Genomic DNA, 16688 nt, shown 5'->3' on the forward strand with positions numbered 1-16688 from the left:
CTTAATTAAAAATAGATACGTAAGCAAAATAATTACAGTCGATGCGGGTGACTTTGTCCTGTGAGGATGACTTTGTGCCATTGAGCATTTTATCAAATAATATTTAATAACCATTAAACAAAAAAAAATTGTCCTTCTTCACGATAGTTAAAATTTGCACAGTTGGTGCTGCAATATGACAACATTGCATACTACTCTGCATCATACATGTGTTTTCAAAATGGCTGCTATGCATGATGGTCAATATTTTCATTGTTTTTGTTAGTGTTGTGAAGTGTTGTACAAAAACATAAAAGACTTACGATTTTAAAACTGGCTCCTTTGATATTCTACCACCAGGTATGTATTTAGCCACTTCCAGAATGTTTTATCGAACTGTTTCTTCAAAATATTTTATTTTAAGGTTATGTTTCAGCAAGGGTGGCTTTGTACCACGTGGTACAAAGTCATCCACACAGGTACAAATCCACCCTGGCATTAATATTTTGGTTTAATATTCTTTTTGTGTATGTAGGTTAAATAACAAGTAGGTTATTACATTTAAGTACAGCAGATTTAATCTGTTTTCAGATATATAAATCCACAAAATGCCCAATAAATATGTGCCACACCCTGACTCAAGGGCTTACAGAAGATATTCAGATGAAAAGTTGGAAGCATGCCTTACAGACATTGCAACAGGAAAGATGTCAGAAAGGAAAGCTTCTGCACATTACAACATACCTAGGCAGACTATACGAAACAAGACCAAAGGTTTACACAGTGGCAAAATTGGCGGTCAGAAGGTTTTTTCTGATGATGAAGAAAAAGAGTTTGTCCAACATATTTCGTGTGTAGCAAATTTGGGCTTTCCAATAACTAAGACTGATTTTCGTTTCATTGTCAAGAGTTACTTGGATAAGAAAAAGAAGAATATCAAGTGCTTTAAAAACAACTATCCCGGCCGTGAGTAGTGTAACCTGTTTTTAAAACGACATGACAAGGAATTGCGTGAACGTTTTGCACACAACATCAGCAAGAAACGTGCTAATGTAACAGAGAAAATTGTAATAGACTTTTTTGATCATTTGGAACAGGAACTGGATGGAGTACCACCTGAAAATATTTTCAACTTTGATGAGACTGGCATCAATGATGATCCAAGAAAAAAGAAGGTTATCTTTTCAAGAAAAAGTAAACATCCACAGTTGGTTGTGAACAGCAGTAAAGTTAACTATTCAGTAATGTTTTGTGGTACTGCTAATGGAGAAGTGCTACCACCATATGTAGTGTATAAAGGTACTCAACCTTTGGTAACATGGACTCAAGGTGGCCCACCCGGAACCAGATATGCTGCTTCAAAGAGTGGTTGGTTTGAACAAGCCACCTTTGAAAATTGGTTTGACACTGTTCTCTACCCAGAGTTAAAAAAGAAAGATGGACAGAAAGTTATAATATGTGATAACCTTACATCACACATCAGTTTGTATGTTTTGCGGCAATGTGACAAAGTCAAAACAAAATTTATCTGCCTACCTCCCAATAGCACACATATACTACAACCTTTTGATGTTTCCTTTTTCAGTCCATTAAAAAGCCATTGGAGAAAGCTTCTTCACTCATGGAAACAAACCAAGGAAGGAAAGAAGTACACTACTGTAACAAAGCAAGCATTTCCTGAGTTGTTGCATGAGTTGCTTAAAGCAAATGCTCCAAAAGCATCAGATAATGTACGTGCTGGTTTCAGGAAAACTGGAATTTACCCCACGGATCGTCGGCAGCCCATTGGTAGCCTACCGGAGTTTGGACTAAATGGCCTGAATATTTCTGATGGTGTTGGACAAGCTATTCAAGAGTACATTAAACACATCACTGAGAATTTCACATCGCCGAAGTCTACTTCACGGAAACGACTTCCAGTAGAACCTGGGAAAAGTATTAGCAGTGAGGAGGTGGCACAATATCTGGAAGAATCTGCACTGAAGAAGAAGTCCTCCAAAAGTGTGAAAGGAAAGTGTTTAAGAATGAAATTTGCACCAAGAAAGGCAAGTCATACTCAGGACAGTTCTAGTTCAGACTCTGAAGCAGGTAACTGTGAACTCATATTTGATGATACACCTGATGAATCTGCTGAAGAGTTTGACAGCTTCACAGAACAGCCATGTTCCAGCAGTTCAAACCAAACTTTGACAAATAAAACACAATCTAAGGGTGATCTCTACAGTGTAAATGAATTTGTTGTTGTAGACTATGAAGGGACATTTTATCCAGGGAGGATCACTGAGATAAACAGGCAAAAGAAAGAACTTAAAGTCTCTTGTATGAAAAGGGCAGGGCAAGGATATTGGAAATGGCCTGAAGATAAAGACGAAATTTTTTATGACATTAGTGCAGTGATTGATCGTGTGAACATGTCTTGTGTGCGGCAAGTATCAAAAAGAGGCCTTTTTTCCATCGAAAACTTAATTTTGAGCCAGCATTGGTCTGTGTAGTGTTAAATAAAAAAAAAAGTTTTAACACCTATTCAAGACATTTTTAGTTTGCTCTCAATGTTTTAGTATGTAATTTGTTAATATAATTGAAGTCAAATTAAACCAAAACATTAATATTGTGTGTGGAGTTAATATTTAAAGTGGAACAAATTCACCTGCTGTACAACTGTTCTCAATACAACACTATTTATGCGACAATTACCAACACGGTACAAAGTCACCCAACACATGTAGGTGACTTTGTACCACAACATTACTATTTTTTAATTTTCTAAAACTACACAGAAAATTAAGTTCTATATTGCTAAAGAAAGCACATTAAAAATACTTCCATACACGTATTTAATAAATAAGTTTTAAATAAATTAGGTTCTATAAATACATGTAAACATGCCTTAAGTGGTACAAAGTCACCCGCATCGATGGATTAGATATAATGTAATAGTTAGTAAGAAATTAAAATTATTAATAATTATGTATTTATCAATAATTAATAAACTTTATATGGCGTGTTTTTGACCGGGACTACCGGTTGACAAATGATGCTCTAACCGCGCGCTCTCCGCCCTCTATCTCGAAAACGATTCAACGTATAAAAAAATTTTTGGAACAAAAGTTGTAGGGAATTTAATCCTCTACAATATTGGTAATAAATACAAACAGCGAAAAACCCACAAGAAACAAGATATTTGCAACAAAAAAAAAAATCGATTTTTGTGACCTTTGACCTTATTAGTCGCATACACCCTACCATGTGTAGGTTTTGAGACAACTTTTAGGATGTCAAAATACAAGTTTATACGAGTTTATAGCTGGGTATCTCAAATTCCGAGATTCTTACCTAATTTTGACTAAGATGACTGGATTATAACGCGATACCAGACAGATGATACAGAAACCAACCGGAACCACGGAGTTAAAATTTGTCTGGAGAGGAATGCTGTGACATAGTAAAGTCACATTTTACCTCTACATCGCGATATTGCGATGTTGAGGTAAACAACTCGGAAATGGTGCTTGGCCAAACCTGATGATGGTGAATAAGTAGGTCTGAGTTAGAATTTCCGTCGTTGAACGCGGTAACTTCCATAAAGTACAGTTCTTTGAAACTGTTTCCACATTTCAAACAGTACTCTTGAGCCAACGTGTGTCCCTCAAAAATGGCACAAACCATCAGCTGGACAAGAACTGGTTTTACGGAGTATTCGCGTAGTAATTAATGCATGGTTAACCGTACACTGCATCCAGAAGAATTCAGTGCCGTCCAGTCGCAAAAATCTAACGTGTCAGCACACGTTTTTGACCCAAATAAGATGGCATGACTCAAATTAAGTTCTCTCTCTCCTCTCTGTGGTTCAGAGGCCACTCTTAGGGCCTATCTTGAAAACCACGTCATCTTGAGCCTTTGTGCTACCTTTTCAAAGCAACAAATCTTGATGTAGCATGGAAGAGTTGCATAATATAAAGTACGCAGAAGGTTATATGGAACCAGCTGAAGTACCCGCACTGCCAGGGCTTTACACATCGGGTCAAGTCTGTAGAACATATACTTGAAAGATGGGAAATTTCGATCTTTAACGCCCCTAAAAACCCCCATTGGGAGCCAATTTTTGTAAAATTATTTCTTAGCGGTTGTCTACGTAGCAAAATGAATATACGTACCAAATTTCATACCGTAGTTCTTGTAGTTTCAGAGAATACGTGATGTGTTAGTCAGTGAGTGGTTTTCGCTTCTTACAAACTTTACCACCGCTTTTCACTCCTATAGGGAAGGAATTTCAAAAAAATCCCTAGTATCCCTATGGTACTCGAGAAAAATTTCCTCCATTTTTCAAATCTCTAGGTCTACCGGTTTAGGCTGTGCGTCAGTCAGTCAGTGAGTCGCGGTACTGTTTAGTCGGTATAATGGAGTGTGCACCAAGACCTGGGGCAGTCAGATAGAAACGTCTGAGATAGAAGAATATCTGGATAGAGAAGGCTAAAACATGTCTATACTGCTTATAATTAGAGACCCGTGAATTTCGCGGATTCAATGACCTCCAGGATAGACTCCAATATCCTCTACACACTCGGGCAAATGCCAACTGTTCATTGGCTGTTGACTTGTGAGTCGTCTCGACTGGGTGGCCTGTGATTCGACATTTCTATGAGGGTCTCTAATTGGCCCTCAGTCCTCCAGATTAACAGAGAACCAATGACAGAAGCAGCACTAAGGTATAATTATTTGAATTTTAGCATAACACGAAATGAATCCGTGAAATTCACGGGTCTCTACTTATAATGTAAAGAGAGTCATTAATTAAGTTTGTTTTTTAAGGTGGTGCCATTCTATGAAAACCGTGACACCAGGATGAAATAAATAAAATATTTTGAGGCCTTTTTCTGTACTATTATATAACATTTTTAGATTTACGCCCTAATAACTTGATGATAACTACAAACTCGACGCAAGACTACAAATCGTTGCTACCAAAGGTTATCCAAAATTACATTTCATTCCTGTAAACATGTTGTGACATCGTAAATGCAAATTTTTAAAAATACGAGTATAAAATCTAATATCTTTTACTCGTATTATTTATTACATGTAGGGGGTTCTCTACTGTTTGATTTAGGCCCCTATACATTAGAACAATCAATTCACTTTAACAAAATTTCGAATAATTTTACTGAGGAAAGGGTCTCTTGGAACGTGTGCCCGGGGTTATATATGATACATTCATAATATATTCTCAAATTCTTGTGATTTTCTACATTCTAGTGTTTGTCCTGGTTACTGCCACGAAACCGAAATTTACAAGTCTCTCTCACACAGTCATATTTTTTCTGGACATATTGTTGAAATATTTACAGTTAATTTATCATGATAGATCTCTTGCGTATTTTGTTTCGTGAAAAATATATAATAGCTGTAAAAATTCATGCAAATCTTGATAATTGTGAATAATTGCGTGTGATTTTACTGCTTGCAAATAATATTTAGAAACGTCTAGAGTAAATTTGTCGTTATTTTGATTTGTGGCTAAACAATAAATGTATTAGGGCTTTCGTGATAAATTTGCATTAATAAACTTTAACAATTAGTACTGACCAGCAAATGTACGAACAATAACCTTCCATTGTGTATCACCGAACTTAAGTTCGGCCACTGAAGTAAAGAACAGTATCTATTCTTTCTATCAAGGACTCATACACTATACAGAGTGAGCCTGAGTTTGACCAACAAAATTTAGCTGCAGATTCCTAACGTAAAAATAAATTTAAACACATATCTTTACTACATATGGTCTAAAGTGCTTTCCAAGACTGGCATAAGCCTTTGAAGTTGCAGCTGAATGGGTTTTTTTTTATGAAAATAGTAAAGAAACTATTTATGATGAAATGCCAAGCGTCTGAGTAATATCTAATTGAACAAAGTCCTAAAAACAGTGGAAATATTGTTGCAAAAGTAAAATTATTTAATGAAATTAAAGTAGTGTAACACCCTTATTTCCCACAAATGTATTTGACCAGGATGAATAACGTAATTTCTAAAAGCTTATAATTAATCTACATGTTAAAAGTAACGTTAAGTGATTTACAAGCAAATGAATTAATTTCTAAGAAAAATTTAACTAATAATTAAACAAAATAAAACTGCAGACGTAACTTCATTTGCGTGTGCAGCAGTTTCAAACTGAGTGTTACGAGTTTTGCATACCTGCTAAGCGTTGTAGTATTTCTTTATAAATTTTATTCTAGTTTTCGCGAAAACTGTGGAGTATTTTGTAGTACCACAAAATGACCTTTTTCGTTACTTTCGACATGCAGATTATTAATAAGCCTTTAGAAACCATATTATTCTTCCAAGTAAAAAAAAAATGGTAGTAAGAGTGTTACCCTACTTTATTTCCAATAAATAATTTTATTTCAGAGCAAGTTTCGATCTGTTAAGATACTACACAGACGCATAGCATTTCAACGTAAATATTTTCTTTACTATTTTTGAGAAAAAGACCTGTTCAGCTGCAACTTCAAAGGCTTATGCCAGTCTTGGAAAATCACTTTATACCGTATGTCGTAAATATTTTAAGTTTAAACCTATTTTTACATGATGAAACTGTAGCCGATGTTCGTCTGTAAAAGTCAACTCCCACTGCTTAGCGAACAGTTTCTATAAACACTAGAATGTAGAACGTTGGCGTATCTGTGGTAAAGGGCACTGTCCCCACACGTACCAGACGGACATGACGTAGTAGGGCGTCCAGCACACTATGAACACCAGCACGATGATGATGGTCATCTTGAGGGTGCGCGCCTTGGCCCGGCCCAGGTACCCCAGGCTGGATCGCCTGAACGTGTCTGCAACACACGTCCGAGATTCCTCTCTGCCATCACTGACACCACCAGCACTCGGAGGTGATTCAACAGGACGAAACATTGGTGAGTTAGTTCCCGGCGAATTGGGACACGTCTGAACGTACCTGTCAGCCACACGATATCATTTTCTGCAGACGATGTACCGGTAATGATGTGCAATCAAAATGGTTACAGCAGTTTCGAAATAAAAACCAGAAAATGTAAAAAAAAATAAAAAATCTGTCATCTGGTAAACCTTGCTGCTGTTGAAGGGTCGGATTGCTTGCCTGTACAAATTGATGAGGTTCAGAGAGACACATACTGCTCTCTCGAAAGAGTTCGAAGCTCAAAGATAGCTTGAAAAAATTTGCAAGTTTTGAATGGAGAAGAGCCGAGGAAGATATTGAAACACATTTTCGTGTGCGCATAGTGGAACATACGAAGCCATTGTTCTGGATAAAGAAAAAAATGGTGACATGAAATGCGATAAGCCAAAATGATGCGGAAAGCTTGGCCTTAATGTTGAAATCACAATAGCATGATGGTGCGACACGTAGCGCGCGATGCGACAGAAAAATATCGCGCTATTGTGAACACGCTGTTCTCAACCACGCGACGAACAAAAAATGATTACATATAACATGTTTCTCGCCAATACACAAACACAAACACGCGACAGCCATCAAAGATTGCCGGGTTTTTTTAACACACATGTTTGAGAGAAACGTGATTAATTAAAATTTTAACAGTTATTTGGAACAATCACCATTCATGAACACATTTCAGAGATTTCTCAAATCAATTAAGTGAACAAAAACTTTTTAAAAAAAACTTGCTAATAATAATAGTGTTACCCAGTGGCGCAATATTTAATGCATTTTATACAATAAGTCATGTTATCTATATCACTGCAGTAAAGTACTTAATACTTTGGTTAGTTTGGTAAACTATGATTACGAATTAGGAGAAAATCTGAAAATTATTCAGGGTTCAGGCATCTCCTCTTCTGGATCCGCCAGGAAAGTAGCCAGGATTTTATGAAGGAAGGGTCCATTATATTATTTTTAAGAGTAAGTTTTCTTTATAATTGAATTTAAAAATTTGGTTGTCACACTAAAACATCAGGGAAAAGTAAACCTTTAGATCTCCGTTTACAAAAACGGGACTGTATTTAATTTATTTTAATGCTTTGTTCCTAAGTCAAATGTTCGATGGTTTCGTTAAAAAAAAGAAATATACGTATATATTAATATTATTGAATACATGAAACACACATGCCAAGTTTTTTGTGAATGGCATACTTACAATAACACGTGTGCAAAACCGGCATTAAATATAAACTAATTGAAATAATAATTCCTCATGTATGAGGCATATCGGGTTATAATGGAGAGGAAAGACGTTATTTTAACCCAGCAATGATTAAACTAATTCTTTCAATTTAATCTCTCTCTAACCTTACGTAGATAAGTTATTGTAATTTTATTATTTAGTGTTCACTTTTTTTTTAATCCTGGAAGGGAGGGGTCATGACCCCACGGAACTCCCCTCTGGCTAAGTCATGGCTTCGGGGTTGTGGTGGGGGAATGTGGGGATAGGAGAAGGGGAGAAGGGGGAAACAGCATCGCTCCGCCGCATTTACGACCAATTGGTGGCGTTCTGCTGGCAGCCTCGAAATTACGTCAGCAAGAGACGACTGGTTGTCTCATTCGCGCATCTGTCTCGTGATCGTGACGATGCTCTAGACGTGTATCAACCCTCTCAGTTTAAGAAACTTCTCAGATGACTCATTTGAAGGTAGATAGGCAGCGAGGCTGAAAATGGGGCAGAGAACCAACAACTCTCAATTGAATCGGTTATTCCATAAACAACATGTCACTATTTTGGCTGTTTTTGAGTTAAGCATGAAGGCAAAGTGTTATGTATTTTCTTCACTAAACTGTTAATACAAAAATACCTACATCCATTATGACGACTGTCGTGTGATATAACTACACCGAAGAAACTCTGTAAAGATGTAAAAATATACAGATAATATGTTATTTAGGTATTTAAGTTATTTAGTGTGCCATTTATTGTACTTATGCAACATAAAGGTTATTGATTTAATATTTTGTGAGTTTTAATTTCAGTGCAAATAAATATCGTTCACGTAGTTGTTAGGAAAAACGTGTTTTTTTTTTTTTTTCAGAAACATCATTAATTAATTTAAAAGGTAAACCTAGAATTGTTATTTTTTCTAACACTAATCCAGTTAAAATTATATTATGATTAAGGAAACATAAAAATGTATACAAATGTATATGCAAAAATTATAAAAGACGATGTATTTGGAAATCCTAAAAAAAAAACATTTTGCTCATTTGCAAAATGAGAAAAAAGTTTTTTTTATAAAATAAGCTATTCAAATATGGACAGTCATAAAATTGAAGGAAAAAATATACCTGACTTGGTTCATAGTCCTAAGCAAGAAAGTTTGTTTCTTGGGCTCCCCAACTGATTCAAATATCTGAAAATTATTCAGCACCATCAAAAATGTTAAAAGTTGTCAGAAAAAAAAACATTTAAACATATTTTGACCCTACCTGATTATAATATGGGCAACATTTGCGCACATGAAACGCTTGAACACACAGAGGTCCAACTGTCCTAGTAGAGGATAGGACCTGTCGCTCCTCGACTGAATGATAGGTAAATGTTTGGTACGCGGTGAAAATGTTTTTCGGTGTTGCGTGTTTCCAAGTTTTCCAAGCTGCGTGTTTGCATTTTGTGAAGGTTCTAAGTTGTGTATTTAAGAGTTATGATTTTCTATAAGTTACGAATTTTCTAAGTTGTGTGATTTGGCATTGTTTGTTATAAGTTACGTGATTCTACGTTATGATTGTTCAAAGTGGTGACAGTTGTAAGGTACGTGGATTCGCCTGGAATTCTAAGTTACGACTGTTGTGAGAAATGCGTGCGCCCCCACGCGGACTCACCGGTGGAGGTCTCCTTGGAGCGGCGGCAGATCTCCATCAGAATGGACACGTAGCAGAACACGATGACCAGGAGCGGGATCCCGTACATCATGAGCATGCTGAAGAAGCTGTAGGCGAGCTCCACCCCGGCCGTCGGGGACGAGTGAAACGCGACGCACTGGACGAACTCCGGGATGCCCTCGGGAGACTCCAGGTGGAATATCGCCACCTGGAACCCAAGGTCACAATCGGGGGGAACAAACTTAGCACCTACACTGGAGTTGGCTTGGCTTCTGGGTTGTAGCCGCGAAGGCGTCGAAGGATAACAATATCACCGACGTTTCGGTCGACGTTTTAAGTCGCTATCATCAGGGAGCAGTTACCTACTGATAATTGCTCCCTGGTAACTAACTGCTACTGGTAACTGCTCCCTGATGATGGGGACTGCAACGTCGACCGAGACGTCGGTGATATGTTCGCCTTCGAAGCGGCTTCAACACAGAAGCCAAGCAACTCCAGCCTGAGATCTTTGTTAGTACTTACACGGTTAGGAATGTCAGTACATTTACGGTATTTTAAACAAAGAATTTAACTCAAACGAAGAGTTCTTCATAATTTAAAATAACTGAATCTTCGTAGAAACTACTTCGTATTTCGACTTCCGAGTTGTGTATTTATATCGAAACAAAGACAGACAAAAGAAAAGTGTTCTCACTGTAGACTTGATCAGTTTTTGAATGTTTTGTTAATATGCCAAGAATATTCTTTTGAAATCACATTCAGTGTCCGTAAATATACGAAGATAGCCGAAAACTGTCTAACATATCTGGATAATTTGTAACCAGCATTCTTCGTAAATTGAAGGTGAAAATTTTTAACAGTGTAGAATGTATGAAATAAAACAATGCGCGTTGAACGATCACGTGACTTTTTGCAGAAGTTCCAAGTTCAGGTCAAATTGACGCTAGGATTGGCATTATGTGTCTTGTGGTATTTCAGTAGGGTGTAGTTATCTTGTAGACTTCACTTGATTCGTTTCGGAAGTCGTTCAACTGGTGTACTTTATTATGAAGCAAGCCATTGTTAATGATATTCAATACCTGAAGATCTGGGCCGATCTCAAACGTATTCTGTTAAGGACAGATTGGTGGCCCCACTGGGAGTGCCTTAACATTTGAGTACCAAACTAGTTGCTTGATAACCGAGACATGCTGTTGGGTGCGTAAGAACCGATGGCTGTTCAGCGCGCACGGCAACCAAAGATCCTTAATCGTTCTTCCAGAGTCGCAATGTAAGATTATCGACAACGGGGTGCGGTTGTTTTTATTTCACGGAAACAAACCGGACGTGCCAGCGCCCGCCGCTTGTAGCAGACCGCTTGACAGCATCAGTGTCCTCTCCCAGACGCGGATGCTGAAGGCCGGCTCTCGTCACGAGATGTCAGCGTGAGCGCGGGTGACTGCGACGCACAGTCACGGCCGCGAGCTGATCTCCTTGAACTGAACAAACTCTGGTCACCTCCCAAAGAAAAAAAAAAAAAAGAGAGCGATTTTCTTGTTTTTACGTGACACTCTTAGGCTGGGTTCATAAACCACGCAAGAAACGTAATATGCAAGAAGTTCAGTAACGACGTTTTTAAAATACCTTATTACAAAATACACGCCACACAAAAACTCAAAAGCAAGCATCGGCTAACGTTTCGAGTTGCGTTTTCCGCCATATTTTAAGTGTTACGTAAAAGTATAAAGACTCAGACGTTATGTGCAAAGAATACCACGGTTTTTGTTATATTATATTGGTACAGCATGTTTGTCTTGTTAAACATTTGATTAGTGAAATAAAATAACAATTTTATATTAAATTACTGAAAAAAAAATCACAATTTTTCATGATGAAAATTTATTCAAAAGTAAACCCGGAGGAAAAATGTGTTTCCGTTAATACATTTCAAGTTGAGGGTTCGTGACGTCTTGCAACTTTCGTACTTTAAAATAATACGATCGTGATTTTCTTGCGCTGGTTGTGTGATGATTTTTAATTTGCGTCGTTGCGTTCGTAGTGTAGGCCTATATTATAAAGCCCAGCCTCAGGCTGGCTTGCACAGTTGTGAATTGAGGCAAAAGAAAGAATTCCTCAATTAGATTAATCTGCAGAGGTTTTACTTTGATTTTCCTTGACTGGTTCTGCAAGCAGCCTTACCTCCGCCGCTCCTTGGCACCTATGTATGAGGAAACAGATATTTTTCTGTACTTTCACAAAAACCTTTGTAAAACGGTTCCCAAGAAATAGTTGTAATACTGCATAGTTGTAATATTGCAACTTTGTACAACACTTGGCTATGGTTATTTTTGCATGTATCAAATACGTTTTTCAAAATAATACTGGGAATTTCTTATGAAAATTGGCGCATAATTTTGTATTTGAACCAATGTTTCATTCAATTTTTTTTTTAAACAACAAAAATTATAATCAAATATTCAATAATTTGAGTTTATTTTAGAATGCTTATTAACGTACGCAGTTAATACTGGAAAGCTATTCAGGGAACGGTTTACTAATAACTTTCACAATTGGAGGTTCTGGAACAACACAAAGCATAAATGCCCGGGAAAGAATCCGGACCCAGAATTACTGCGGACACTATTTTGTAGTGAGACAGTTTGTTTTCATTTAAATGTACAAATGTACAAATATCTGTAATCTTACATGAATATTTCATTCCATTCACAAAAAAAATAATTATAATGCACGACCGCACCTCGATCTACGACGCCGCCTCAATTAGTCGCTGGACGGTGACTCATGGCGTGTCGGGGCGGGCATCGGCTCTGAGATCGAGTCAGGCCGTGCGCGGAAACAGCTCCATGCACGAGGGCTCTTTCATTCCGTCCTTAGCGAGGCGTCCTGAGTGGTCTGCAGCACGGGGGAGTCTCTGCCGAGCGTCGAACCTGCTGACTCGAGACGGGTCGTTACCACAACGCCGAAATACCACAACGCCGAACGTACAATAACGCCGAATACCATAACGCCGAATGCCAAATTAACCGCAACGTCGACAGCTAGAAAACTGCTATGTACCACAACGCCGAAATACAGTAACACCGAAAAATGTTGGTGCGGGGAGGGGGGCCCACAGGTGCAAAATGAAAAACAACTGAATGAATTTGTGTGTGTTTCTTAAATGTATCTTAACGCCGAAATACCACAACCTAACCTAACTTTACCTAACCTAACTTTACCTAACCTAACCTTTGTGGCGGTCCTGCAATGACATTTTTTGGCGTTAATATATTTCGGCGTTGTGGTACACAGCAGTTTTCTAGCTGTCGGCGTTGTAGTCAATTAGGCATTCGGCGTTATTGTACGTTCGGCGTTGTGGTATTTCGGCGTTGTGGTGCGTCCCCACTCGAGACACGCGGCCAGGAACCAACCCTGAGGGGTCTCGAGTGCCCAACCCTCGCCAGATGGCGTCCGGGCAAGAACAACCGTTACACTGGCTGCGTACCTGAAGCAGGCAGGAATACGTCAAGTTATTATAAGTATATTTGTTTCTAAGTGTTTTCATATCAAAATTCAGCATGTCCATTCACGAATGTCCCAGTTATATAATTTAATATTATCAACTGTAAGCGTTGTAGAGTACTGGTTCAAGGTCACAATTTCAGATAAGTGCATTGGCGAGTATTGCTTTGTTTTTTTTCTCGCTTGCAGCGCGAAAGAATGGCTCTTTCCCAAATTAGTAGAGGATGAACCTTTAAAATTTATTATTTGGCAACAGGTTAGAGCCCCTCCCCATTGGAATATCTTGGTACGAGAGTGGTTGAATGTCGAAGTCCCTGACCATTGGATTGGTCGTAATGGTAGGGACAGAACTCTTTTTCGCTGGACTCCACGTTCCCCTGACTGACATAACGCCATGCGATTTTTTTTCCTTTGGGGCTTTGTAAAAGATCATATCTACGTTCCGCCGCTACCCAAAGATTTTTCAGATTTGAGACAAAGAATTGAAGAGGCAAATGCTTTCATTACTTTGTTTACCAAAAGTGTGGGGAGAATTGGACTTTAGATTGGATGTGTGCCGTATAACTAAAGGTGCCCATATTGAACATTTGTGAGCAAAACTAGGTTAATTTACCGTCAAGTTGATGTATAATTTGTTGTAAATAGTCTAAATTAAATTGTTATGATATACCATTGAAACTGGGTCATTATTTTATAGACATAATATAGAAAAAGTGAAGTTGGCAGAAAATATAAGAAAAATATTTTCGTAACCCAATCCCGCATTTTATATGTAAAATTTATTTGTATTGGTGTGACATAATACTTTTATTTTTATCCTGCAAATAAATTAACCCCGTATTTGACATATTTAAACGATATGACTTCCAAACTGTCACGTCTTATCTGAAACTGACCCTCGCAATACCGAACAATAAAAAACTGTCGGTTTATCGGATTCGCTCCAGTTCCGTCACTGATTTTTTTTTAACTGAGTGCTATAAACATTCCAACAACCTATGTCTGCAAGAAGCTTGGGAGTGAGTGGTTTTTTGCAGTCTTTGCTATGCTAGAGATTGAAGTCAAAGGAGATTGTCCTCCACGTTTTTTGTAATTAAGTTTAACGCTAATTCCTTGCTGATACGTTAACACCTTTGTTTAACAATTATCTCTTCAGGATGGTATTTTTAGATTCTTCTTTAGCGAGTTCCTTTTAAGCCATGTCCACATTTTCAACATTCAGTCCAACATGCGTTTCAATTGCAATTCCACTTTTGTCAAAGGCATGCGTTTGTTGAAAGTGTCCCAATAATGCTTCTGTCCGTCCACACAGTCTAGTCAATCTTCACCCTGCAGTGGTGGACCCAGAGGTTGGCTTGGAAGGGACTCATCTATTGTAGGACTGAAGGTCGGGTGAAGGTAATATCATTAAAATTTTATTTTGTTCGTTCACACTAAACGAACTTTTATCTAACTAATGTGATTGCTGTATTTGAATGTTTTACTAAAACCTGGTTTTAGTTTTATCAACACAAGCTCTATTAAATAAAAATCCCTTTTGGCAAAGCATACAGGCGTAGGTAGCTTCCGAAGTACATATCTATTTATTATGGAAATGTTTTGGAAACTTCCATAAACTCCTGGAAAATTTTTAGAACTTTATGAACATAGTATCCTATATTTTCGCCAACATTAAAAAAGTATGGATTAAATATTTTCTCATATTCCATGCAGCGAAAATATTTTGAACTTTTTAAAATCAATGCACCCAGCATTGAATGTCTTAACGAATTTCATACAATGCCTGTTAAGGTAGTTATGTAATTATTTTTACCCCTAAACACTATTTTCCATCTCTTGCACTAATATGTGGCCGTACAAAATTTTTTTGGCCAAAGTTTAAAGGTAATATTAAAATGGTTAAAAATTAATTCAGACAAATTTGATACTAAGGAAGTTTTAATTTTTTTCTTCCTTTATTTCAATCCCAGTTTCTACGGTAATAGTTTGTTCATCAAAAATTGTTTCAGCAAAGGGTTTTAGATAAAATTTAGGAGTTTTACAATAAATTATAACGGTTTTGATAGTATATCTATTATAAATATACAGGAATATATAAAATTTTAAGATGACGATGGTTTTGGGGTCTATGGACCAAGAAATAGGTACAAAAATTTTCCGGAAGTAACACCATGGTAACGGTTACAATAAGTAGTATTTATTTAAAATGTACCTAAAATGTGAGTTAGTCTTTTTGTACTTGCCAGTGATGTGTAACATCTATCCTCGGTAACTAGCAAATTCATGTCTTCTCATGTTAAAAAAAAAACTTATAATACGATACTCGGACACGAAATAAAACGTAAAAATACTTTTAAAAAATACCAAGCGTGATAAATATACGTCAACAGTGTTTTCAACTACATTTATGGACGCGAATCACACGTATTTTCCGCACCCGCCGCTAGAATTCGTTCCCGTAGCAGCTACGTCAACTAACGAATCATTTGATTGGCAGACAGAAAATTTAAACTATGTAATGAAATTGCTCCGATAAAAGTAAAAAAAAAATACTTGATAAAATAATACTCTACCCGAATTTGGACCTGATTTTCGAGAAGGAATTATATTAAAATACCACCATATTATTAAAATACATTAAATGCTTGATTCCATAAAGTTTCGTTCCTTGACTTCGGTCGCATTTATGGAATTACTCTCACCAAATGCCGTATACCGACAGCTAAGATGTTACTTTTAAAGTTTTCTTAATGCTACAAATTAACTTTAGAAAGTGTCTCAGAATTAATAAAATTTTGTATACATTAAAAAAACTTTAATTAAAAGTGCTGTTAAGCAAACATTTTAGGTAAATACAACTTTACCAGCACAATAAACTCCAACGCAATCGTTTGTTTATCACCTTTAGCAAAACATTCTATAACTCTTTCAATGCCAGCATTTATATCACGTTGGACAAAAAACAGACACATTCCATAAAGCCTTTCCTCTCCCATTCGTGTTCTTTGCCTTCATTTTATAAGTTGAAAGCTGCTGAAAGATTTATTCGCTTGTATCTACACTGACATGCATATAAGGATATTAAGAAAGTATATAATAGTTGGTAACAAATCAAAATTGCAAGAGTTAATCACACGAAGCACATTATCCAGTAATGGGTCACCTCATTTACGTTCCCACTTACACTTCTCCCTTCAGATGCACATTTTACAATCCAAAACAGTGCACTTCGACAAGTTCACTTATCCTTAATTCACATTTGAATTTTTATTTCCTTTAGTATGAAAAGAGGCCAAAAAAAGACGCGTGTCTTTAACATCGTAGTCTCTAAGTGAGACGTGCTGCTCCAGGTCATTGCAAATAGATTTAGCTATAGTATTCCTCTGAACCGTTGACCTCG

At 37.2% G+C, this 16688-nt stretch overlaps 1 protein-coding gene across 1 annotated transcript in view; it reads right to left on the reverse strand.

Moving 5' to 3' along the window:
• The window catches only part of LOC134541968 (adipokinetic hormone/corazonin-related peptide receptor variant I-like), a 75690-nt gene that overhangs the window by 6242 nt on the left and 52760 nt on the right, over nucleotides 1-16688 (reverse strand). Inside the window, exons 5-6 of the mRNA XM_063385731.1 lie at nucleotides 9788-9995; nucleotides 6689-6812 (exon numbers count right to left, since the gene is read on the reverse strand). Of these exons, the coding sequence (XP_063241801.1) occupies nucleotides 6689-6812; nucleotides 9788-9995 (332 nt within the window). The remainder of the gene's footprint in view (nucleotides 1-6688; nucleotides 6813-9787; nucleotides 9996-16688) is intronic.

The sequence above is a fragment of the Bacillus rossius genome, assembly GCF_032445375.1.
Source record: "Bacillus rossius redtenbacheri isolate Brsri chromosome 4 unlocalized genomic scaffold, Brsri_v3 Brsri_v3_scf4_2, whole genome shotgun sequence".
In the NCBI taxonomy this organism is placed as follows: domain Eukaryota; kingdom Metazoa; phylum Arthropoda; class Insecta; order Phasmatodea; family Bacillidae; genus Bacillus; species Bacillus rossius.